General features: G+C 48.6%; 1 protein-coding gene across 2 annotated transcripts in view; it reads left to right on the top strand.

Moving 5' to 3' along the window:
* The window catches only part of LOC119228905 (anosmin-1), a 30,085-nt gene extending 9,800 nt beyond the window's left edge, over nt 1-20,285 (top strand). For both annotated transcript variants that reach the window (XM_062565103.1, XM_037488895.2), the window contains 12 exons: nt 3,485-3,547; nt 3,851-4,073; nt 7,518-7,702; nt 8,067-8,196; nt 10,490-10,695; nt 12,098-12,242; nt 12,808-12,954; nt 15,047-15,135; nt 16,747-16,918; nt 17,080-17,300; nt 17,950-18,091; nt 19,009-20,285. In XM_062565103.1, the coding sequence (XP_062421087.1) occupies nt 3,485-3,547; nt 3,851-4,073; nt 7,518-7,702; nt 8,067-8,196; nt 10,490-10,695; nt 12,098-12,242; nt 12,808-12,954; nt 15,047-15,135; nt 16,747-16,918; nt 17,080-17,300; nt 17,950-18,091; nt 19,009-19,067 (1,782 nt within the window). In that variant the 3' untranslated portion in view covers nt 19,068-20,285. The remainder of the gene's footprint in view (nt 1-3,484; nt 3,548-3,850; nt 4,074-7,517; nt 7,703-8,066; nt 8,197-10,489; nt 10,696-12,097; nt 12,243-12,807; nt 12,955-15,046; nt 15,136-16,746; nt 16,919-17,079; nt 17,301-17,949; nt 18,092-19,008) is intronic.
* Nucleotides 20,286-27,018: the final 6,733 nt, after the last annotated feature.

Below are 27,018 nucleotides of genomic sequence, written 5' to 3'. Positions count from 1 at the left end.
GAAATGGGGAGTGAAAGAGCGCTATGGAATGTTCCTGCCTGACCATGCGGAATGTGTCACTGTTTGGAAGGAAGGTAAGGGGACAAAAGGGGGGGGGAAATCGGCCGCTGAAGCGCTTTTTTTGTGAAGACTAAGAGCTCAAGTACACCGAAACAACTCTTGTTTACATCTCAAAGTAGCACCAGCGGTGTCTTTTTAGTTGAAATTTGTTCAAAGATGTGTTCACGTGTCACTGGATGATTACATGCATTCCTCACGCCATTCAAACAGACGGTGGCCGTGCTGCCAGCTGGAGAGATTTTCCTCCAGGAAGACCCAGACATTGGCACCCAAACCCAAGCAGATACATTATGTCCAGCTCAATTATGGTCTCCACTCCACTTCCACGGTGTCTTTTCCAAGAATAGATCTCAGAAAGCAAACCACTAGCCAAGCTGACCAGGGGTCCTGAGGGCTCCAATCCTCCGTGGGACCAACTCGTATGAACTGTTAAACCACAGATATCTCCTGATCTGATCTCCTTGATTCATTGGTTTCGTGTGTCATTCGTCCATAACGGGAAGTTTTAATAATACATATTTGGGTTCGTTGTAATCGTCAATTTTGTGGTATGGCAACAACTCTCCAAAATGTCCTCAAATCAAAACATAAGTGCACGTTTTGAGACGACAAAGGGGGGGTGTATCTGGATGTGGTTGAGTGCACTTCGCACCCCCCCCCCCCCCTCCTACAACATTGCACAAGAGCTTGGAGATTCTTTTTTTTTTTTTCTTCTCTCATGGCACTTTCCCAAGCACGCCTTTTGACGGCGTTGATATTGTGGTTTTACACCAAACTCTTCAAAAAGGAATCGGGCGATTGATTGATGAGAGCACCTTTTGTAATTACATCCAGCCGCCCCATTTGCTTTGGCGAGGCATCTGTCGTCGGCCCCTCCTCTTTCCCTCCTTAAACGTTGGTGGTTGTGGGTGTGGCCGGGTGGGGGGGTGAAACGCTGACAGATTTGTCAGTTTTTCTGCACACCTGCAAGGAGCTGTCACTGCCCCAACCAACGCTCCTCAGTGTTACGATGTCCCCCCCCCCCACCCGCGCTCATCAACGAGGAGCCGCAAAACAACTGTCCCACGGATAGGTTTCTCTAAGCAGACGTCCAGTTCGATTTCAGCAGAGCTTTTGGGAAACTTTGCCCTGAAAATGTTAAGAGGAGAAAAAAAAATTAAAAAAAACCCCGGCGAGTGTTAGGCTGAGACTTTGCTAAACACACAGCCAGCATTCTGATCTGTGTCGCAACATCCTCGGTGCGCAATGTGATGTGTTAATTCATGCTGCTTGGCATGCAAGCCCGAGCATCTCGGGGCTAACGATGATTCTATTTTCACTTCCTCGCGAAAAGCCGGTGGAATGCATTCAGTCCGTGCACACAGGATCTTTCAAAGAGTAAAATGAGCTTGATCCCCCGGGGCTTACGTGTGTATGTTCAGTGATTTGTAGAAGGGATTTGGGAGCTTTAACGTGTGCGTCTATTGGCTGAATGTCCCTTTTTAGACGCATGCAGCAGCACACGGCGATCGCCTCCACGCCTCATTGTTCCCGCGCGAGGCCGCGGTGCCGTTCGCTGCAGGCTCTGCTCTCAGAGGACGCCATTGACAACAGAATTAACGATGCAAGGTCACGATGGTCTTATTAATAGCAGATGATGATAAAACTGAGTTTAGTTTTCCGCGCGGTGAGGAATATAACTTTGACAGGGCTATTGAGCTCATATGTCTTCTTCTTCTTAAGCCTCCTGAGGTGTTGCAGTGGTTCCACCTGACCAGCTCTGGAGAAACCACATGACTGTCTTCCGTAGCTCTCAGCTGTCATAACCACACACTCTCCCTCCGAGGTGTTCAATAATCCCTCCGGGCAATTTCCATTTCATATTCGCTCTAGAGGGACGTCTATATCGCTGAAAATACCATCCGTCCCGGCCTCTACCAGCTGCTCAACACTCGGCACACTCGGCCCACGCGGGGGCTTCCCGAGACCGGGCCGGGCAGAGCCCAAAAGCTCTGTGTAATTGGGCGCTGGCAGACGCGCGCGTGCCCCTGATTGCAGCGCGGCGCTCCAGAAGCCACGGTTCCGCGTTTCATCGCGTGCCCGACCGGCGCACTCCATAAAAAGCAAATAAACTTTTCACTGGCGATGGCATAATAACGACTGAGTTGCACTAATGAGCGAATTAAAGAGTCATAAATACCGCCGTGCCCCCCCGACTGAGATGTGAAATTTCTTACGTCATCTTTAAAATGCACTCGCTTCAGCGGAGAGCCCTCGTTCCACCATTCGTCAGTACGCTACCTTCACAAAACGCTACGCTGGTCTGGTTACCTTCTACGAGAGGGGATGAACCTCGCCCCCCCCCCCCCCCCCCCCCTCCGACCAACACATGGGGGACTGTCCCACAATGGGTTTCAAAGTGTCTCTTCTCAGCAGCACTGCAGCCGGTGGTGCAGGACTCTAAATGAAATGGAGCCGAATGAGTGACTCTGGCAGGTCTCTGGTTGGTGTGGTTTGGGCTGCTCCCAGTGCAGCATAGCAGCCGCCTGGCAGTGGTTTGACTGTTTGACTCAGCCTGCTCTTCTCTTTCACACCAGCTCTTTGTGGCCAGCACCGGGACCAAATAAAACCCTCGCTTTCTCCCAGTACCATCTCAACATATTTTCTTTCCTACGGCCCCGTCTGCCTGATTCTATTGGGCATGCGTGGACTTTTGTGTTAAATTACGTGGGCTTTTATTGAATTTGATCCATCCAGTGTGATTTATAGTATTTAAAGTGAGAATAGTATGACTAGATTTGGTACAGTTTCATTTTACATTTTATCATCCCATTTTGTTTGGCAAAATGACTTTGAGTTCCACTCATGCTGATGCTTTTTTTTTTTGCCAAGCATTCAGTAGATTTGTTCCACGTGTCAGAGAAGGGAATCCCAAGAACATTAAGACCGAGTACATCATTAACAAAGCACTCTCTGTTAAAGAGAAGAGAGGTTGGTACCGGTGCCAGAGCGAATCAGTGCAGGGGATCACGACGAGGTGACTGGCTGTGCAGTGTTTAAGGCAACAAAGGAAGAACCCGTCCTGACACCCCGAATCCTTCCAGACGCATCGAGGGGCGTCCGTGCCTCACTGCTAATAACGGACAACCCCTTCGCCCCCCCACCCCTCCCCCCCCTCCCGATGTTTGCTTCAGCAGAAGCGTTGTTTATGCCCTTTGAAGGTCTGCCAGGGACCTGCAAGCAAAAAAAGAGGCGGGGCTGGTTGTTGTTTCGAAGGTGCAGGGGAAGCGGCTGAGCGAGGTGCCCGTCAGGCAGCCAGCGCCCCCTCCCCCCCCCCCCGCCGCCGCCGCCGCCGCCGCCGAGAGCCTCATCTCTCGCGCCATTGGCCCTTTGATGTGGCTGGCTCTTTGAAGAAGTGACACCCTTTCTCTCCTTTTTTTCACAGTGTCTGGAGCCCTGCAAGGAAACCTGGGACCTGAAGGAAAACCAGTGCCAGGATTTATGCGAGGTATGCCACTGCTACACACTGAAGGGTTTCAGTGTGTTTACAAATTTTAATGGGAAAATTCAATAAGAGGAAAGTCTGAGAGGAGTGTGAAGTAACTCTTTCTGCGGCGTAATGACCCCTCTCTGATTTTAAAATGCACCCGCCGCTCCGGTGAGTCACGAAATGTAAACAGGACGATCCCTGTTGGCTCACAGAGCCGCCTGTTTGCAGGCAGCAAGGTCGGCCTGTAAACGCAATCTGTCATATACACCCCCCCCCCCCCTCCTCCTTCTCATCCCCCCCCCCCCCCACCCCCCCCGCTAGCCGCTCTTTCCCAAGAAGCACTACGAGTGCCTCACGAGCTGCGAGTTCCTGAAGTCGGTGGAGGGCGTGAAGCAAGGCGACTGCCCCGCCCCGGAGAAGGCCAGCGGCTTCGCGGCGGCCTGCGTGGAGAGCTGCGAGGAGGACGCCGAGTGTTCGGCTGTGAAAAAGTGCTGCTCCAACGGCTGTGGCCACACCTGCCAGCTGCCCAAGAACCTCTACAAAGGTAATGCTCACGGCGTGAGGCCGCACCACCTCGTAGGGGCAAACGACACCATTTGGGCCCCAGGAAATTGTTCATTAAGGTTCCGATCCGCTTGAGGTCCTGGATTACAATCATCCATTTAATGGTGTTTTTTTTTTATTGAGACGTTACAAAACAGCTGCAGTAAAGCATGTGGTATATACAATGCTCTACAGTCATGCATCATGCATCACGCCTACCCTGCATTCTTTTTATTACCGCTTGGGAAAAACACACATTTTGTTATTAGGAGGTATTGAACTATTAAACAAGTTTGGAATATTGACATTAAAAGGTGATGATATGTGAAGTTTGCATTCAACCTGCCTCTGCTTTCCCCAGAAAAAAAAAGTTTCTATCAATTAGAAAGCAAAAAGCCAAAAAACACAAGCATCATTCATCCATTCATTCGAGGAAGAGGGGAGGTTGGCAGTCTCGGATGCACTCCGTCTTGAAACATTGGACTGTGAGCATTGATAAAGAACGTTTAATTGTCCGTGCACTCAGCGACTCATCTCTTCATTCAATCATTGCTCATTATTGTCTCCAATGGGGACCAGATTAACACAGTTCACCAGCTGAATACTCCCTCCCACTCTATTCATCCTTCTCAATAAACGACGTGTCATAACTGGTAATGGTCCAATGCTAACGTCAGCCGTTTAAATGGGATTAAATGTAGCAGTTTGCATCACTTTTATTCACAGTGTTGAACCAATTGATCCCTCACTGTCGAGCACTATTTTCAAATCTCAATGACGCAAATTCCAGCTTATCTTGAAGAATTTTCGACAGCTTGCAGAGAGCCATGAATCTTTATGTCATCTCTTTGTATTGCTCCTCGCCCACACACATCCCTCATGCTGTTCCTGTATTAAATTGGAATATATCTTCAGCCTTGAATTTGCGGGATAAGCATGAGGAGGTTTTCACAGACGTACCAAGGAATCTTTGCTCCAGTAAAACATTTTAATAGCGTTGCCCGAGGCCGCCTGATGTTCTGAGGGTGCTGAGCTGTTATGTGAGAGAACCAATAGCCTCTGAACTTGGAGATGGGAGCTGGAGCTCCATTATATACACTATCTGCGCGCAATTGCCGGGCAGCCTGAGGCCAAAACAAAGTTGAGGAGATGTTGAAGTGAGAGCGCGCCGGAGGATGAGTCTAAATCGAGCTTTGAACAGCAGCAGTGATCGACTGTGCATGCTCTGAACCCCGCTGCACTCGGCATGTGTTGCCGTGTGTCCTTCAGAGACCGCTGAGCGTGGGATTTTGAGTTTGTGCACACAGAAGAGCATGCTGTTTTTTTTTCATTTGGTTTGCAAATGGAAAGATGAACGGCACAGGGTGGGTGGGGGGGGGGGGGGTATGAAAGCAGGCTTTACCTTGAGAATTTCAATAACGGTGACCCAGTGAATGAGAGCCTTTCAAACGCCGGAGCCGGTGACGACGGGTCGCCGTCCGTGCCGTCACTTACACTGAACTACTCTGAGCATCCTGTCCTGGTCCCCAGTGTTAAAGGTCTAATAAGTTGCTCATGGTTTGAAGAGCGTAATCGGTTCTGTGTGTGCACAGGTCTGTGTGTGTGTGCGTGTGTGTGTGTGTAGTGTTTGCTGGAAGCCATTAGCAAACGCAAGCGGGCAGAAATGGAGCGTTTCCCCCCAGTGAGATGACTCTCAGATGTGTGTGTGTGTGTGTTCAGGTCAGGGTATGCAGCCCACGTGCATGTCATTGATGGAGGAAAACGTTGAGACACTGGACCCCCGCTGGGCTTTTGATGAGCCACACAGCTTCTTCTTTTTTTTTTTTTTACATTAATGGGGCCCGATGCCGTTACACGTCACCCACTGCTCTGTGAGGCCGTCTGCAGGATGTGTGTGTGTGCAGGCGTGTGCCTCTGAAACGGTGGTTTATTTCCCTCTGTAGTACTTTGGCTCTCTGCGGTTAGAGACACTGTCAAAGGAGCTGGAGGGTTGGTTGGGAGTGAAAGAATATGTAGAAAATGTAGATGTCAGACGGGAATTGATTTCAGCCCGAGTTGTCCTCGCACTGTCACAACACGTCAGTTAATCAGTCCATCAGGTTACGGCATCTTCAAGCGGTGTTTTGTAGTCCTTCCTCGACACTTATAATTAGAGCAGTCATTATGACAGTGTGTGCGTGAGTGTTGCGAATTATACTCCCGGAGTGTAATTGTTGGCATGATTAAGGCACAAATGGACGCCGTGCTCTTGCTTCAGCAGCAGTTACATCATGGTTGGAGGGGATGCGTTCAAGCCATTGAAAAAAAAAAAAATGGTACCGCCGCATGATTCTTGGACCGACCCCGGCCCAATAGTTATGTTTGGAAAGAGAGGGGAGGTGTTCCCTGCGTGTGCGGTTGGCACTTTGCAGGAGCACTGCGTGTGACTTTGTGGAAAGATGAGCTGAGACGGAGGGAGAGGAATGCTGTGGTCACCTTGGTGTTCTGCATTGCCCAAGAAATGTGATTTGTTCGCACAGACACACACACACACACACACACATGAGCACACACACACATTTAACCGCAGGGCACAACGACCCCCCAGCAGATAGAAAGCTGTCATCGGCCCGGACAAAAAAACAAAGTGGCGTCTCCATGAGCATGGTTCAATCCTCCTGGACTTTACGCGCTTCGATCCCTTTCACATGCCTTGTATGAAGATGTGGGTTAGATCACGTGCGCTGCATCCAAAGCGCGCTGCTGACTATTGTTGTTTACCGACACGCCGCGTTGAGCCTTGAGCGTTGTGTTAATGCTGTTTAGAGATGCTGATCAGTGGAGGGCCGCTCGACAGGGACAAAGGTCCATCACGAAGCTCTACAAACCCTAGTTGATTTATTGAGACGGCCGGGATGTATACAGCCATCTCCGGTACTTTTTAAACTTGCTTTTCCAATCTCCATCTCATTATTGCTCAATCAACAGCTCATTTCGTCTCCACTGCAACAAGTTTTCCTCGAGGGGGGGGGGGGGGTCAGTCTGACTTGGCTGAGAGTTTGGCCCCATGTCCTGCACTTAATAAACCTCTAATTTATTGCACATGGCCACATCCACTTGATTTGAAGAGCTGGACGCGGAGTGCAATGATGCGGATGCTACTTTGCATGCGTCCGCGTGTGAGAGGGAGACGTATGCCTCAATGCAAACTGTCATTACTAAGAAGCAAAGCTACTAACGCACGTTACCCCCCCGGGCCAAGGAATATCAAGAACCTTTCCCAGCAGAAAGATGATGAATTAAATCTATTGCAGTGAGGTCATGGTCTCATTTTCCTATCCGCATTAGTCCCAACTGTGATGGCGTCATTTATCATTCCGCTCAAGAAAGGAAGAACCACACATGTCACCTTGAGGTTCACCTGCGACGTTCCTCACTGGCGGTTACATTACCTCCCCGTTTGCAGGAGTCCCTCTGAAGCCCAGGAAAGAGCTGGGCTTTTCGGAGCAGCCCTCGGGCCAGCTGGAGATCTGTTGGTCCTCCAAGTTCAACATTTCCGTGGAGCCCGTCCTCTACGTGGTGCAGCGGCGCTGGAATCATGGCATCCACCCCAGCGAGGACGACGCCACCGAGTGGCAGACCGTGGCACAGGTAGGATTCCACCACACGCTGAAAGACGTCAGCAGGAGCAACGGCTCTCTGCAGACCCCGGGTTCTTTTGATCAGACATTTGGGATTCGGATCGCTAGGAGACGTCGGCTTCACGTGCCCCGGCGTGCCACACGTGCCGCGGCTGTGCAAGCGCCGCGGTTTTCCCTGGCGGGGCGGTAGTGCGCGCGGTCGCACATTCCTGCCCAGTCGCCGTGTCTTTGAAAAGTTTGGCAAAGAGAAGCGCGCGAATGACTGATGTGGCGGCAAACTCTCATGGGGCTGTGACCCCTGCGTACACCCTGACCCCTGTGGTTTTCTCCTCCTCACCCCCCCCTCCCCCTCTCCCCCCCCATCTGTCCCTCAGACTGCAGAGGAGCGCGTCCAACTGGCCGACATCAGAGCCAGCAGATGGTACCAGTTCAGAGTCGCCGCAGTCAATGTCCACGGGACGCGCGGATTCACTGCTCCCAGCAAACACTTCCGCTCCTCCAGAGGTCTGTGCCTGTGTGTGTGTGTGTGTGTGTGTGTGTGTGTGTACATGTGCATGTGTGAGTGTGTGTGTGGCCTTGGGTTCCTGTTTGACACCCAGTGAGACACCCGGGGCCATTTGTTATGGTCAGGACCTTGGAACAGGTGGAGCCTCTGGGAAAGCTTTTTGATACCTGATGTGATGTGACCAGACAAAAGCCAAGTGTATGTGCTGGAGCTTTTCTTCATCCCGGGGGCAAGGGAACTCTGCTTTTCACCTGCTCTCTGCACCTTGCCTCTCTTTAGAGGACTAAAAGTCTCATTTAGTGAAGTGTTCTAGACATTGGGACTAAAATATGACCGGTGAAGCCAAACATGCATCACTTCTGACTGTTTTGCTTGATGCGTTTATTCCAAAACGTTATTCTCAAAGCTAACCTTCTTTTGTTATCCGCGTTGACCTGGATTGTAGAAGCTTCCCCTCCTCAACCTCAACACGTTCAGCACAGTTTGTTAAATGGTAATTCCCCCAGTTGCCAAGTAGAGAGCGAGTAATGAGGAGCGACTGAGTGAGGAAAACGAACTTCTTTCTACGCGGAAACCAGATCTTTATTTACCTCCTCAAAGGAGGGGTTTCCCCCTTTTTTACAGTCATATAAAATGTAATATGTCTGAATTAGTCTGGATATTGCATGTTTCAAATGAACGCAAGTGCCGCCCTGAGTCCAGGGGGAGTGACGTAACCTTCAGATCTCTGCCACAGATTAGGGAACGCGCTCCGATGGAGCTGCTCCGCTCCTGTACCTTGCGCTATTAGTGTTGAATGACGCTAAACCCCCCTGTGTTGTGCGCCACATGGCACTGGTTAAAGCAACGGGCCAATCGTTGAGTGGCTCCCATGGAGCACGCCGTTGCGAATGTAATGTGCTCTGAATTGAATCCGATCCAGATCAGGATACGGTGTGTTTGTTTGACATGTCTGTAAAGGTACACCGTGCAAAGTGGTGTCTTCATTGTTTGTCGACCTTTTTGGTCAACTACGTAATGCAGTGCGCTCCTTGTGTAATTTATTCACCCATATGTGGAGTTTTCCTTTTGAAGTGGAGCACCAGGCAAACATCCTAGTAGTTTTACTCCGTGGTTTCCGCCGAGGACTGAGAGACTCGTGCCTGAAAACAGGAACGTTGGAATCGGTGGGTTTAGGCGGTGCGTGTGCGCCCGTTGACCTGCCCTGTCAATCACCTCGTCATGCATCTGCTCCCCAGAGCCTTCTGGAAGGCTGTCAAAACGGAGCCATAGACCAGGTGGGGAAAAAGATTCTGCTGCTGCAGGGATGAAAACCGATCTCCAATCAGGCCAATCAGTGCCAGAACGTTGATAGATTGATGGGAGCCGTCATGGATCTGATGAGCTCCTGGCCCCTCTGTCATGCCATTGTTATTTATGCAGCACGGCCGTATCATCTGATTGCAATTTTGCACTAGCATACTTAAACTAAAGGGCAATTTGTAAGCACGGCTTATTTATCTTGCACAGCCGACATCAGCTGGCACGGAGAAGCGATTTGTCCAATTTCGTTGTTCGACTGGATTAAATGCGTTTCAGGTGGGGAGGGGGCACGAGGAGAGGGCCGGCCAGCCGGGCTGCGGCGTGAATCATTTTCTCATTACGGGGCCATTCCCGTTCTGGGTTCTGGCACGGGGAGGGGGGGGGGCCCTGCCTCTCCTCATGCACAAGGAGGGGCCCACGTCAGCTTGCTCACAGTGGATGGTCCATCAGGACCATCTTTTACGCTAGACTCACACACACACACACTCTCACACACACACACACACACACACACACACACACACACACACACACACACACACACACACACACACACACACACACACACACACACACACACACACATTATTTCGAGTACGGCAATGCTGGAACCAGAGTGAGCTGCATGTGCTTGATAACCCCTGACCCTGCGCCCTCGCTGCTGCCGAACACCGTCATGGACGTCACATGACGCCTGTCATAACATCTCGTGGCAGGTTGTCAGTAGAGGACTAATTGCTTCACACGGCGTCACACTGGTGCCCCTCCCAGACTGCGATGCCGACTCGCAAGTGGTGAAAGGTGTCCTTACGGGCCCGTAATGCATTTCGACCTAAAATTGTAACCTGTAAGAAAAGCGCCTCGAACTCGAGATTTGTCACACACGAGAAACCCAGACGCCCCCCCCCTCCCCCCCTTCTTTGTTTTGCGCTCTAAGCGCTTACAGATGTGCTGTTGGCGCTGACTGCGTCGTTTCATGTTTGTCCTCAGACCCGTCCGCCCCTCCCAGACCGGCCGGCCTGCGTGTGAGCAACGTGACGCTGGGCGACGAAGGCCTGGTGACAGCCCGCCTGAACTGGACCCTGCCAGAGGAGCCCGATATCCCCGTTCATCACTACAAAGTGTTCTGGAGCTGGACGGTGCCCACCAAGGGTCTGGTGCCATCCAAGAAGAAAAGGAGAAAGACCACCAACGGGGTAAATCTCTCTCACTGATGTGTCCTTTCTCCTCCGTTTGCTTGCTGTCTCTCTCTCTCTCTCTCTCTCTCTCTCAAGACGTCTTTTTCTCAACACGTCACTGTAAATATGACCGGCGCAGTTCTACAGTGGAAGAGAGGATGAACACGGAATAGGAAAATTGCGTTTATTTATATACTTACAAGCTATCAATCACACACAGAATGAGCTACTGATGAAAGAACTCCTCAATGCACTGTTGCGCTTTGAATGAAAACACATTAAGTTTGATAAATAGCCGTGTTTATGGTTGTTAATCACAATCTGTGCTTCTCAGATATCTCAATTACTATTGTTCCTCTATATTGCAGTTTGTGTTTTTGACATCAACATAAATCTCCGTAGTCTCAAAGTCACGTATGTATGTGTCTATATTTCATATCTTGTTATTGTCTTTTACCTTAATGCCTAGTTTGGAAAGTTTGAACACACTCTCTAATTGAATTGGTGGAAAAGGTTCGTCCAAACTTTTGACTGGTACTTTGTATTGTTAAAGTAAAACAGACATGATTCCTATTGGTAACTCCTGAGTTTTCATGGTCCCCTTGGAGGGATGTAACACAGACAATCCCAAAGAAAGGGTGAATGCAATTTGGTTTTATAAGCTCAAAGGGTTACAACGTTTCAGGTTTGAATAACTCAGAAAGCCATGAAATAACATTTTGATAGTATTTGTTGTCAAATGTATTTATTTTTAGAGTAAAACCCATGAGCGTATGGACAAATCACTGACTGTGGTCATGAATTAGACTCTTCTGCGCATAACTAAATAATCATTCCATCTAAGCGTTTTGTGAGCACATACCTGTGGCTTGGTATCGGTGACGAGCGTTTCACTGCACAGCAGAGAGACCGATTGTCTAGACAGTTCACACACACACACACCTCTATCGAGTCTTCTCCTGAATTAGTCTATGAAATGCGAACCAGATGTGGCACGGAGGAGATAAAGGTGGGAGACACCAGACACCCATTGACACATGTACTACTGGTTTCCACTTTGGCACCTCGGGGCTTTGAAAGCAGCCCCGGCTGGTAGAGGAATGTCAAAACACGCACGGTTAAAAACAAGGATCCATCGAGCTCACGCTGACGGTGGAATGCTGCAAGTCAAACGCAGTGAAGACGCACCGGGGGGGGGGGGCTCTGATAACACGGCTCCCCTCACAAGACCCCCAAAAGCCCATCTCCTCCCCTCCCCCCACCCCCCGGCTCCACATGTGTTCCCAATAAACAGGGAACACATGTGGCCCGGGCCCAGCCTGAGCGGAGCTGGAGCGATGACAGTGGACAGTGATGGAGCCTCGAGTGACGGTGTGGTAACATACCAAAGCCAACATGCAAGTGTTTTCCATCGTTGCAGGCTCAGAGCTGGGTGGAACTGGAGGGGCTGCTACAAAACAGCAGCTACACCGTGGAGCTGCAGGCCGTCACGTACTGGGGACAGGTGCGTCTGAAGAGCTCCAAGGCCTCCCTTCACTTCAGCACCTCCAAGAATAATGAATCAGGTAAACATGGGTGCTGAGATTCAGCTTGTCGGACGTGTTCTGTGTTTCCCCGGAAGTGAAACCCCCAACAACTTTGGAGATCTTCTACTTTTTTTTGTCCATGTTGACCCGTTTTTTGTCAATGATTTAGATCACGCACTACCTCAAATATTTGCCTGGATGAATCTAGCCGAATCCAGTTTGTTCTTGTTTTGTCAAACACATTACTGAGAGTCTTCGGGCAAACAGTAACCATGAGAAAGGTGCGCTCACTGCGCATCTGCATTCAGTCAAAGCTCCTGTGTGTTTTGGAGTCCCGGATGCAGGCCTCGGCATCGCATGCTAAACTCGGAGCGCGCGTGGCTGCTGAAGGAAACGAACCTCTGACCTTGGCAGCCTCACGCAGTGCCGTGCGAACCCATTCGGGTCACGCAACGTTCATGCATCCAGAACATTTGTAACAGCTTTGCTATTACAAATAAATAACGTGTGTTTTAGTTGCCATGCTGGAGAGTTTGCCACAACAGAGTCGCTGTCTTAGCTACAGCACTAACTGTGTCTCTTTTTTTTTTTCTTCTCTTTCCAGTAAAATCGGTGCTCAAGTCAAAGAAGGAGGAGATATCCCCTCTCGGTTCGACCTTGGCCAAGCGCCCCTCTGGCCCTCTAGAGGTAGGCACGCCCTTTTACCAGGATGGCCAGCTGCAAGTCCGTGTCTACTGGAAGAACCGGGGAGGTATGGACTCTACATTGATTTACAGCTATGTTACAATCTAATTACCACCCCATTATCCCCATCAATCACTATGACTCATGCACACCATAATTAAGTGTTATACCCGATTCTCACTTACTCAAACGATGGAAGGTTCCCTTTTTTTTCTTTCTTTTCTTCTCATAAATGTGGTATCAGATAGTGTAAATGAAATAATAGAAACAATGTGTCATTGTGGGAGCTGAGTAATGTGAGAGCCGGGCAAATTGGGGCAAACCTGCACACACGGAGCCACCGTTTAGTAACAAGAACAATAAACACACGGAGCCAGAGCTCCGCGATGGGATTTATTGACAGCTGCATTCAATAGATCCTCGGATTAGAGTCGAAGTGGTCCGTTTGGTTGTACAAGAACTGATGTCATCGGGAACATAAACGTCGGTGGGTTAAAGCCCGACAGGACAGCCTGTCCCCCCCCTGGGGGCGTCCGTTGGCCAACCCTCGCCAGAGTGGAGATATGGAAACCTTGAAAGCCGTGCTCTCAGGGTAACCTGTCAAGTCCCATTCGCTGGTCTATGTTACGCTGCTAATGCATGTCATCGCCTAAGCCAGACTCCACATCTCCCGAGTCAAGAATGCAAACCCTTGGCTGAAGGGGGGGGGGGGGAGGGGGAGGGGGTTACTGGTGAGACACCAACTGCTGAATCAGAGCGCGCGAGAGAGAGGCGCGAGGGGAAGACTGAGTTGGCCCCGCGGCGGTTAGAGAGGTTGGCCCGGACGCACGAGAGCTGAGTGATGATGACGGGGGGGGGGAGGTTGGGGATCAAGTGCGGCTCTGGAATCACAGTGTTGCGGCGCAGGGTTTAATCCCGTTCCAGCTTTTCTCTTCTCTTGTTTGCTGGTGTGCAGCGGCGCGCGTGAGCCACCGCCGGTCGTTAGTGCGAGGGATGACCCCGGGTCATCTGACAACCCCGGGTTCTACTGCTGTAAACACACACACACACACACATACATGGAGACGTCCCGGGGAGTCGTGCTCTCCCGGGGACGGGTTCACTGGACCGCGATTACACTCCCCACTCATTGGCTCCGTGATGCACAGCAGCCGTTAGTGCATGGCCGTCCGCCCCGGCAGCCGGGACAAAAGACAGCAGTCCGCAGCAGCGGCGGCACTTTGCCGGCGCCGTCCCGGGCCGTGATTTATCCAGCGCTGCTGAGGTTCTGTTTCCAAACCTGGTTTCCGTGTCCCGCTCCTTGTTCTACACACCGCGTCCCCATCTCTGTCAGTGCGGGCTAAGCATACCTTGTTTATTCGTTTTTTTTTGTTCCCTGTAGTTCCTCTCTTCTGCTTCCAGAAGAGCTCAGGGGCTCCACGTGCCAGATCTGTTTCTAAGCCTTCAAAGGGTCCCTTTTATCTCGCCGCGCCAAAGGGGCGAACGTGGCACAACTCAATTATTAATCGAAGCGATATTTCACACATTCAAGCGACACAGTTAAATGAATAATAAATATGCCAACATAAGAGCAGGGTGATTGGGAGATAAACAGTGGAGATGTCGTACTTCCCGGTAAGGAAGAGAACCAGAACTTTGGACCAGAATGATGAAAAAATGTAAAATCCTTAGTTAGCCCAAGTTTGGTTTGGGAGACTTCAGCAAACAAGAGGAAAAGGTTTAGGAAGCAAGAAAATCAGGCTAATGAGCCAATGCAAGGATGAAGAAGAAAGTTGTTTTTTCCTTTTCAAAGACATACTGTATGTTATCGAGATCATCGGTAATGGAAATATGGATATCAGAGGGAGGCTCGTAATTTGTGAGATACTCATCAGTTAATCATTTCGGCTTGAGAAGCTTTAATGCTCACACACGTTAAGGTTAGAATTTGGTGTCTGGCTAAAGGTTGTGATTATAGAACGTTTCCCCACTCGGTCACCAGTCAAAAGCACAATTTGTGCCAAAATAAAGCCAGATCAATACAGCTGTAACCAGTAAATATTTGCCATTCCTGTTTGATAAAGACATGTTGTCAATAGTTTATTTTTTTTTGTTAATGCACAAATGCACCTCCATCCTACTCTTTTATTGTGACGTGACATACTTCCTCCTGTTTGCAGACCCCACTGTAAGTCGCTACCACGTCCAGTGGATGCCGGAGTACTGCGGCCACAACGAGACCCGAGGACCGGAGAAATCCGTCACGCAGGTTGGTCCCCGGCAGCATTCGCGCATCTTCTCGAGTGCAGGCCGGAGCAAAGGGCTCCGTGCTATGCAAAGGGCTCCGTGCTATGCAAAGGGCTCCGTGCTATGCAAAGGGCTCCGTGCTATGCAAAGGGATCCGTGCTATGCAAAGGGATCCGTGCTATGCAAAGAGCTCCGTGCTATGCAAAGGGATCCGTGCTATGCAAAGGGCTCCGTGCTATGCAATGGGCTCCGTGCTATGCAAAGGGCTCCGTGCTATGCAAAGGGCTCCGTGCTATGCAAAGGGCTCCGTGCTATGCAAAGGGATCCGTGCTATGCAAAGGGCTCCGTGCTATGCAAAGGGCTCCGTGCTATGCAAAGGGCTCCGTGCTATGCAAAGGGCTCCGTGCTATGCAAAGGGATCCGTGCTATGCAAAGGGATCCGTGCTATGCAAAGAGCTCCGTGCTATGCAAAGGGATCCGTGCTATGCAAAGGGCTCCGTGCTATGCAATGGGCTCCGTGCTATGCAAAGGGCTCCGTGCTATGCAAAGGGCTCCGTGCTATGCAAAGAGCTCCGTGCTATGCAAAGGGATCCGTGCTATGCAAAGGGTGCGTTGAACCTTTTGTCTGCCCGCTAAAGGAAACATCTCCGCCCAGCGAGCCAGAGGCCCCACTGCATGTGGTTTGCACTGGTTTTTGAATAGTGCGACCCGGTCGTGTGGTCGGCCGATGGGGTGTGATGGGCAACAAAATGATTTTACTTAAACCATGTTTCCCACAAGGGGGGGGGAGCATTTGGAATCCAATGTCCGGATCCATGTGTTGTGACCAGGGTCCTTTTCCTTTCAGCGTGCAGTAGAGTCTGTGTCGGGGTTGGGAGAGCTTCGGTGGTGGGGGCTTACTGCCTGGGCTCAGGCTGATACAGGATGGCAGAGGACTGGCAATCAACACATTCTTGAGGGACCCGCACACTGGTTGCTAGGAAATATACATCCATTTTCTATAGATCACTGGGAAGGATTCCAGGCTTGTGCTTTTATGTGAGCACAGCGCCTCGTTCTCTTTTAATCAAAGCTGTTTCGTATCAGAGAGAATTTATACACACACACACACACTCACTTTCAAGAGACTGCCTATTAAAGTAGAAGCTACGTTTTCGCAAATGCAAGATCCAGATCGTCTAGTCAGCAGGTTTTTTTTTTTCTCTCTCCTTGAATGAGATGAGAAAGGCGTTTTCCTCCGTTGTGATCAATAGATGATTAAAATTTAAACCGGGTGTTGGGTGTAAAATTGCGACACAGCATTCATTAACAGGGATTTGAAGGCCATTCAGTTTTAAGAATTCCCTTTGGCGGCTGCCTCTTAATTAAGTCGCGTTCATGCCACACATGTGGAAGCTATAAATTTTTTTTTTAAAATCATTCATATCGTAAGCCGAAGTTGGAGGATAGCGGTGTAACCCCTACCATGTGAGCGTTCAAAGTGGCCCTGTAATGTGGGGCATGTTCCTGGGGCCTGAGCGGGAACGTGATCTGCTCGGCGCCGTGTATTTAATTATCTCTGAAGCTCCATGGGACCTGACCCTGGGTGACATGTCAAAGTCATCAGGGCTGAATAATGTGTTTCTCGGCTCAGGAGAACTACATCAACCTCCCGGGCCTGCTGTTCTCCTGCAAGTACAAAGTCACCGTTCACATGCTGAAGTCCAAGAGACGCTCCAAGGACGAGAGCACCACCTTCCTCACGCCGTCCTGCGCCACCATCCGCAGCAAGACTCAGAAACACATCCCCTGCCCAGGGGAGGGAGGTGAGTGCTCATGCACCCTATCGACACCGTAATCAGAGGCATATTATCAGCGGCATCAACCTTCTCATGCAGCTGTTGGCAAGAAAGCGCCTTTCCCCTGAATGTCAAACTTATTTGTAACATTTTCAAGAGCGTGACCGAGGCCTCCTTTCTCCTCGCAGCTCCGGGGGTGCCGAAGGTTTTGGCCAAGCCGGAGAACCTGACGGCGTCTTTCTCCATCGTGGAGGGAAACATCACCGGCAGCTTCCTGTGGCGCGTGTCCAAGGTGGCTCCCCACCAGCGGATCACAGGCTTCCAGGTCACCTGGGCCGAGATCACCACAGAAAGCCGGCAAAACAGCCTGCCCAACAGCATCATCTCCCAGTCGCAGATCCTTCCTCCAGTAAGTCTATTTTTTTCCAGTCTTTCTCTATTTTCCATCCCATGAAAGCCATAGAAGGAGGGCTGTTTGTAAATCCCAGGGACCATGCCGTCATGTGTAGTCTGTAAATCTTCCCCAAAGGGTGTTCTACTTCCAGCGTTTTATTTCTGTCGAGGATAACAATGTTTTGGCCTCCGTGTGCACGGATCTCCCGGATAAGCAGCGGCGTGTAGACAGGTTGGAGGAGAGATCTGAGGAAGTGTTGTGTCCTGCTGAAAGTTCTCCTCCTCTGCGTTTTTTTTTTTTTTTTTTTTCCCATCCCCGTTCTTTCATCCTCCGTGAGAGCTCCGAAAAAGCGTCTCTTTGACATAATCTGCTCCATCAACAACACGTTCCGCCTATCTGCACCTCCCAGCCTCTGGAGCTCGTCTATAAATATCCCCGCCCAGCGCGCACTTTATCAAGCTGGCAGCGGAAAAAAAGAGGAGAAACAGCGAGCCTTATGAAAACAAAGTCTTTGTTTTTGTCTGTGGCTTTTGCAGCCGACACCCCCCCCCCCCTCCCCCCTCCCCGTTTCACGGGCCGCTGTAATTGGAAAGCGGGTTCTGTTGTATTTCAACTGATTGCATGTCTTCTGCTGTTCCCCCCCCCTCCCCCCCTCACTTGGCAGGATCACAACTCGCTCGTTGTGTCCAACCTGCGGCAATCCACCTACTACAGGCTGGAGGTGCAGGTCATAACTACCGGAGGGGAAGGTCCTGCCACTGTCAAGACCTTTCAGACCCCCAACGTATTACCAGTCATTCAACACCGTAAGTCACTGTCGTCCTCCATCACGTCCACTAATGGGATTTTTTTTTTAGGGGGGGGGGGGTTAGGGTTCCATTCAGCGGAGCTTACTGCTCAGCGCTGACATCACACTGTAGATCTTTTAAATTAAAAAAAATATTTTCACATTTTAGAATTTTAAGTTTGCATTCTGTTTTGTTCTTCTCAATTACAAAGAACAATTGGAAGACACACTAGCCTAACATTGCCCTACATGACCAAAATGCACCTGCACACAGTTCTGTAGCTCAGTCATTAAACTGCGACCTAGAAACAGCCCGCAGCCTGGAAATAGTCCCGCGCAAATAATCGTTTACCTGAAAGCGAGCAAGCAGAGCTCCCAAAATGTCAACGTTTCTGTGTGAAATGGGTCGCTTGAAGCGATGAACACACAGAGAATAACAGCAGCTCCCCTCTGCGCCAGTGTTTTGGTTATCTAGGCACAACAAACTGCTGTTTACCGTTTGAATATGTCTAAAAACCTGTTCTGTTAGGCTACCTGCCCAGTACCAAGTGCCTACCGATGGAACACATTGGAGCATTTAGCTGCTGTGCTACAGTTGGAGTTTGATATTTAAAGCTCAAAGAAGAGTTGAATCTTACATCCACAGCTCCAGAAAAACAACCCTGAGTAAATGCCAACAAGCTCGTTTCTGCAGCCTCCAGAAATCTGCAATTTAAAGACGACGCGCCGCGTTGCACCAACGTTGCTTCGCGTTATGCAACGCGATTTGCACCCGCAACACACACTTTTAAACGCCGGATGTTTAGCTCGGCACAAGGAGAGGGCGTTAAAAAAGTATTTATGACCTAGATAGCGAGCACACCTTGCCACTGCGTGGATTGATGTGCAGCGGGGTACAAAGGTCTGAATCTGTGCTCTCTGGTTTTTTTTTTCTAGGACCCAGACTGCGGCAGCATCACTCCCACCACCCGAAGCCGTCAGTAGAGAGGCACTGAGCCGCGAGCCCGAGGCCAACCCAATAGGGAGAAGCATTAGTGGGTCTCTGCTCCCGTCTGTCCGGGAAAGGAATGCGTGGAACCAAACAGAAACACAGCGCACCGGACCACAACCCCCCCTCCCCCCCCCCCGCCCACCCCAACCCCTTTCCTCCCTTCCTCCTTTCGCTTGTGAAATATGGGTCCATCTCTCTCTCCCGGCTCCGCAACACATCAGCTATTCCTTCGTAGCCCCCCCCGCCCCCCCACCCCCTGTCCCTTGACTGGTACTGGTGTCAGTGGACGGGTTGGTCTGTACAGTGAAATTTATACCTGCAAGGTCTCATATCTTTGCGCCTGTTAGTATACAGCTTCCCACACACGTCTCTGACTCATCAGGTCAGTGGGTTCCTGGGGAGCCTTGAAAATAGTTGCGATCCAGCCGCCCTCACACGCAGCCATCAGGTATTAAGGGAATTTCAATTTGTCGACGTTCAACCAGTTGATCGGCAACGAGGAATCACGGGGGTCACGGTCTGTGACGAGCGAACACGGATGCCAGGAAATGCCACAACGTAAACATTTTTTTTTTTTTTTTTATTCACCCAGAAAGAATAGTAGAAATTCCTCTATTTATTTGTGTTACCCGTTAAAGAGGTGCTTAGGCATACAGTCAGTACTGATGGATAATGTAACTAAAGTCGTTGTTGTCTAACCCAAAATATTTCACATAGTATGTCGCATGTAGTACATTTGATTTTCTTGAACTGTAAATGAATTACTTGCTTCAAATTGAAAGCTTGTAATGGTTTTGCATGACAACCATTAGCATCTGTTGGCACGAAATAATGTTTGTGTTACCTCTTTTTCAGTATGTTAGCAATATTTCATTAAAAGATTAACAAAGAATTATAATGGGAGTAATACATGTTTATTAATGAAATTATAACTTGTGTGTGGAAATGATGAATTGTACATGTTCTTGGCTGTAGAAATATTTGTCGTGGAACAGTCAGTGAATGTCTATATTTATTTATGTGTGTATTACAAAGTTTGGTTTGGATGTGTGTGAATGTGTGTGTGTTCCGTGTGTTCTAGTCGCAAGTTTTTGAACCGGCAAAAAAATCTTGTAAAGACATTTTGTAAAAATGGAATTGTAAATACAGTCTAATGTTACATGTTATTTTTCCATGGTAGACACTGTAAAAATGCTAAGTAATAAAATAATCCTTAACCAGTTCCCTTTTCTGTTTGTACAATTGAAGGTGCTGAGAGCAGTAAATAGACACGCTGCCTCACAGCACTCAACCATTTGGCCCCCGTAGCGTTGCTTGTTTTGGCCGTAAAAAAAGCCGTCCTGGCCCAAGCGGAGTACAACATGTTCGCTGATGGGGCCGGGAGCCTGATGCACTCACTCTGCGAGTCCAAATAAACAGGTCATCCAGCTCGACCGCCAGAGTGGATTTACCACGGCTGAGGTCGGTCGCCCTTCGCAGAAAACGCCGCTTCTCAGAGCACTTTTGAATTAGGAAAAGCATTAAATCCCTCCTCTGCTCAGCAGCCTGTGCGCCTCGTGAAATGAAAAGTAGAAATGTAAGGAAGCAAATAGAACATTTTGAGCGTTGGTACTATACATGCAGGGTGTATTATTTTTGTTTGTAAAGTTACACCCGTTGGATGAAATGGTTAAACATGAAGCAATTAAGACTAGGTAATTATGAAAGGAGCACATGGAGAGTATTTTCAAATAATATTCAAAATGGTTGCTATAGTTTTTGCACAGTATCTGTCAAACCTGGCATTTCGTAATTAAATAGTACATTTCTGTCATTAATTTCAACATGTAGGAGGATATAATTCATCTCTATTCCTTCATAGATTGAATAGAAGAAAGCAAATTAAAACCAATTGTGTATTGAGATCTACTTTATATTAAATTTTTTCCATCCTTAAACTGGAGCTTTTTCAATTTGCCTGAGATATTCCAAAAGAAAGAGTCTCCCAAAACAGACTATTTTTATACCAACGTGCAGTTTCCTTTTCTGCCGTTGGAGGTTTTTAAGTGTCAATTAAATTACACCTGCAAATATGTGAGTTTGGCTTTCATACGTGTGTGTGTGTGTGTGTTTGTGACGAGAGAAGAGATTTCTCTGTCCAGATGTTCAGATTTTCCCGTCATTTCGCGTCACCACCGAGCGACAAATTATCCAGAGTCCTTGTTTTTTTTCACACACTCGGCCTCTTCAGTCAGTCAAAGCCTGTGGCCGCTCACTCCTCAGGGATGTTGTTTATGTACAGTTCTATTATGTCACGGGAGATTAGTTCCTTGGTCTGTGCACGCTAATCCCCCCCCCCCCCCCCCCGCTCTCTTTTCTAGGAGCCCGGCCAGTGTTTAGCCTGGGCTCCTTTCTGTGCGAGGCGGCCCAGCAGCCCCTCTCCCTTTCAGGCTGTCACACACACAGCCCCTTCCCTGCAAACACCCAGCACCGTGGCCCTCAAGTGTGAAAACCTTGGAAAACAAAAGGTCCTCCAGCCTCTTTTCAGGCGTGTTGCAAGACGTCCAAGTCTCCAGGGACGTGAAAGAAAGAGGAAAAAAAATGCAACAGCTAAATAATGGGCCGGTTCGTCGGGAACAAAAGCTTTGTCTCTCATGGGCTTTTTCACTTTGCATGACATTACCTCCCTGTTGTGGAAGTCAGACAGGGGATATCGTTTTCAAATTTGAACACACATTTCTGAAAACAATATTATTCATTTGCTCTTTGCCAATCCCGGGGAATCAAATGCCCCCCCCGTCCCCCCGTCCCCAGGTTGACGTTGGGCCTCGTTCTATTCGAATCGAGAATGAAACCGAGTGAGTCTATTCAGAGGAGCACAACAAAGATAGTCTGTTTCTCCCACACATTTCCTCTGACCCCTTTGCACCCGTTCTGCAGATTAACATCGCAACCAGCCGTGAATTACTACTTATTAAATCTACGCCACTTTTACGGATCTTCTCAGAACGTTCGAGAGAGTAATTGTAACGTGAACCCGCCTTTAAAACGGATGGTTAGAATCTTTTGTTTTGACGATAGCTGCATCCCAGCACGACTTTGAAGCAGAGAATAAAGTGGATGGAGTTTACTTTCCATTTTCAGATGACACCCGCGGTAACCTGAAGGATTTAAAAGGAAATGTTAGTCTCATGTGAGTTTTCGGGTCAGTGAGATCAGCGAGCAGAGCCAAGGCATTTGTTCCAGATTACTACCACATGGACTACATCCATTTGCACTGGTACTCCTTCAATATGATGAGATGGAATACATTGTCTGTGGGATTGATGAAAAAAGAACCACAGTGTTGCCCCCCCCCTCCCTCCCTCCCTCCCTCCTTCCCCTCCCTCCATTAGGAAAGGCAATGTTGCTTTAATACCGCGGCATGGTGAGAAATCTGACCTTGCCCCGGGGCGGTGGCATGTTTCTGGTTAGGCTCTGGTGAGTGGGACACATGAAAGGATCTCCTTGTCAGGCCGCAAAAGATGTTCAGTCTAAGTCTAATGAAGACCAGAACCCCCGTGGACAGCCTGGAGAACACGTTACACAAGCGCCACGGCTACAACGCCGTCCATCAGCTCAGCCTTCGTCGTCTCTCGTTCTCTATGAAGGTTGACAGAGCGAGGAGCAAAAACAGCGGGCCTTCCAGCACACGGAGGTAAACGCATCGACCCGTCCCGAAAGACGGACAGATAATGCGTTTTTTTGTTTTTGTTTTCGACGCCTTTTCATTTTAGCAACAATGTGGCTTTGCTGCTGTGTCTCCGGGGGGGGCGTCATGTCCTGGTCTCTGTGTCAGGAAAAAAGCTTTCCTGGCTTTGTGCAAGTCAGCTGCTGAGCGGCTATAATACAACCCTAACCAAATTATTCTCGTGCAAACAAAGTTACCAACTTATAGGATACACCTGTGCAATCAAATACAGTGCAGAACCGTAGCTGTCCAATGAACTCAAATCTCATAATGTTCATTTTTTCTAACACTGTTAGAAAGCTATTGATTCAGCTCCTCTGTGGCTGTTGGAGTGAGACACATTTCGGGTCAATATCTAGACGTGTTGTGGGAAGCAACATATAGGATCACCTCTTTTTATTTTGATTAGTATTAAGATTATTTATTGTTATTATTTCATCAATACCTTTAATTGCATTGCTGGGTATTTGAATCGATTACAAAAAAATACAAAAAATAGTTTTCCATGTAACGTTCAAATGAGCAAAGTACAGAAAAGTTAGTCAGTTGTCGGATGAATGTAAAACCAACAAATACAATAGTGCCCGTTGATATGTAGTGGAATAGAGATATAAAGGTGGGATTAGAGTGGCAAGTATTCAGGTAAAGGACCATTGGGTTGGGTCTAATTCAACGTGGCTAGCAAACATTCAACCCCTCTATGAAACAGAGTCAACAAGTCTAGACATTAAGAGGTTCACAAAGAGGAAAACGCTGCCATTATCCTGAGCTAAAGCACACGTTGTTCAAAGGCCATCCTTTGGAGTTTGGGTCAAAGGTAAGCAAGAGGTCCGGTGTGTTTGTGTTTACTAAGAAAACGTCACCAGAGGAGTCGTTATCCAGATCCCTCCGTCCAAACCAAACATCCTTCTCCGCAGGCCTGCAAAGTGAGCGACTCGGTGCAGGGAAGGCACCATCCAGCTGGGTAATAGTAGTTTATAATCCCCTCTGATTAGTGTTAATCCCCTTTATGCTCCTTCCTGAGAATAAACACGCGTTGACCCAAGTGACCCTCTCCTAATAAAGGAATTCTGCCATGCCATTTATTCATTGTGGTCTGTTACACTGTTACAAAAGTTTACAATAGACCTCTTGATGATGCCATTTGCATGACCTCACCACAACAACAGCTGACGTTTATTTATTTATTTATTTATTTATGTGTTTTAATTGGGTGGTGTCGTGCTTCTTCACAACACAGCAGCCCGTTCCTTTCTCCTGTGAAGTCAGCGCGCCGGGTCGGTAGCCGGGGCCCTCGGGGGGGGGGGGGGACAAAGTTCACAGGTCGTCGTGTGCCCGGGAGGACGGACAGCGGCGCGAGGCCCGGGGGACAAAGGGGAGAAGGGGTCAGGAGGGGGGGGGTCGAGTTCTGAGGGGATCCCGCTCAGAGGAGGTTGAAATAGATATTGTCCGGGGAGGGGGGGGGGAGAACAGAGCCTCCTTGGCTTCTGCTGGCCCGCCGCTGAGCACCAGAGACCCGAAACACGTCTCCTGCTGCGCTGAAACCACCTCGACGGCGTTTAATAAAGACGACGCGTCCGGAGCCCCGGCAGCGGAGGGGGTCACGGCGGGCACGATTTGATGCGTGAACACGGAATGCGCTTCAGGGCCTCCTCTCGTTCCAAATGAAAAGAGTCGTCCTGCTGTTTTTGTTGAGCGGGGGATAAAAAGTTTAGAGTCAATGCACTCCTTTTCTTTTTCTTCAGCTCAATCACAAGCGGCACAATTGGTTTCGAGATTTTTTTTCCGAGAGAAAATCCGCTCCGTCTCCGCCTGGATTGTTCCAGATTAGCGGAGGTTATCTTTTAAACAGTCGATCCATTTGTCCCACCGCGGTGGAAGCACTGCTGTGGATCAACCTCTGGTTCAAACCCAAAATAGTAACTGTTCCCGTTTGTTGGCTTTGAGAAAGATGGCAGAAGAGGTAATTATTGCTCACAATAAAGGCTGCACTGAGAGATATATTTTTTCTTCTAAATTTCTCTTGGAATCCATTGGTTGTGCGTGGAAAATCAAAATGAGGGACGGGCTGAAAAGGGAGCATGAAATTGATTACTCTGTAACAAAAACGGCTTACATCTGCAATCACAAAAGCATTTATAGGCTACCGAAAACACGCAGCACCAATTGGCTCCACAAACAAATAAGGATAATCTTATATTTGGTTTTTAATTCATATGAAGATGTTGATCTAAATGCATTTTTAAAAAAAAAGCCTGCACGTGGCTGAGCAAGCCGCAATGTTTATACAATGAATATGCAGTATTTTGTCTTTTCTGTCTGTGTGTGTGTCTGTGTGTGTGTGTGTGTGTGTTCTCCAAGGTTAAGAACTCATTTCCAGCCTTGATGATCACAGGGACCATTGATTGTAACGCGGACTAGCAGGCCCGTTTCTGCCCGTGGCGTACAATGGAATCTGGACATGTTTAAGGCACTAACTTTCATGTTTTTTTTTATGGTGGTATGAAGTTGAACGCTGATGTTGGAAGCAGCTGGCTCTCGTTAACAAAGACATGATGTCAAACAGAGGGCCTCTGCCCGTCGGTGTGTCTCTAGCTGCTCGACCCGGGGGGGGGGCGGGGGGGGGGGACTTGAATCTTCAGCTTCGCTCGCTAATGTCCCACAAAGCTGGACGATGTGGGAAAGATTCCGAGCATTCTTCAGATACACTTGTCATTCGGGGCAATTTGGAATTCCGATATCTGCACGTTAAGAAATTGGATCATTAGTGGTTCATAAAAGTTGCAACTTCTGGATGTATGAATGTAAATACATTTGATGTGAACGCTTTATGGAGAAGAAAGGAACCAATAGTAAGAACAACAATTGCTGTAATATTTTGTCCTTGTTTTGTCTTATTTCTTTCATGCATCATGAGGGGGGGCTCTGGTCGGTGTGTCCCCGGTTAGCTTCAGGCACGGGACCTCGGGTCTCCTGTCATGTTTCTACTGCTGTCTACATGAACAACAATAAAGAATAAAGAATAATCAATAAGCAATTAGCCAATTAAATAACTCACTACCACCGTAATAAAGGTTTACAGCTTTTTTTTTTTACCTCTAGAAAGCCTTTAACTTTGTTCACATCCTGTTCTGGTGAAAATGTTCTTACTGATCTATAAAGCAACCTGATTAAATTCATGACTAACCTTGACCAACGCCGGTAAAACACACCAGGAGGTTACTTTTGCATGAATGTAAACATGAGGCTGACCTTAGTGATGGCTGACCATATGCTGTGGCTCTGCCTGCTTGGAGGAGGGAAAGCATCTCATTTGTACAGGTTTCACAGGAACTGCACACTATTAGAGGCACAATAGGCACATGGACAGTTAGTATTGCAACATAGTAGGTGTTCATGTCTGTGAACTATGTTAAAGGTGGATCAGCAACAAAAAATATAACAATAACATCTTGCCCATAAATCCCTTGTACAAATGCACCAAGAGTGCTTTTTCCAGGTCCGTTTGCAAGGTAAACAGTTCCGTTTGTGTTGAGGTGTTGAGTGGATCTGAGATTTAGATGAGCTGAGGGAACCCTGTGATTCAGTGTCAGGACGGGCCACTGTGCCCGCGCAGCCTGTTACACATTTATGACACTCGAGAGGAGGACAAAACACACATGCTATACATGTTAGGAAGGTTTACACGGCACGGCTCGACGGAGGATCATCTCTCTTTTTTTTCCCACACTCGGTCGGTGAGTGGCTGTTAACCACGTCCCACCTTTGGGAGAAATGACATTGTCAGCTACTTATCTGAGGACAGTCTGCTTTCCATCACTTATGGAAGAAACCCAGAGCGTATTTCCCCACTCTTGGTTCATGACGCCGACATCTGATGACTACAGGAACCTCTTGTTAGTATGGCGTTTTTTTTCTTCTAAATGACTTGATGTTTGATTAATTTACCCACGAGGCTCTGAGCTAAAACAGTTTAGCTGTCATTTGGCAGAAGCGGAGCACCTCAACATGAACGGTTGCTGGAAAACAAACAAGGTCCCAGTCGTATTCACATGTGCCAAACCAGCAAACATTGTCCTCTTTTCAATTCAACAAATGATTGCCTAATGAGATTTGTGTGCGTCTACCAGCTTTTTATTTTCTCACATCTGCGAATTATTCTGCCAAAGATCCTCCATCCGTCTTCGTGTTCGTCTCTTCTCTCACAGTCTTTTAAGCTAAGCTCCAAAGACAATGAAATATTGTG

The sequence above is a fragment of the Pungitius pungitius genome, chromosome 10, assembly GCF_949316345.1.
Source record: "Pungitius pungitius chromosome 10, fPunPun2.1, whole genome shotgun sequence".
NCBI classification, from domain to species: domain Eukaryota; kingdom Metazoa; phylum Chordata; class Actinopteri; order Perciformes; family Gasterosteidae; genus Pungitius; species Pungitius pungitius.
Note: the sequence above shows the minus strand (reverse complement) of the source record. Positions and strands in the feature narration are given on the sequence as shown.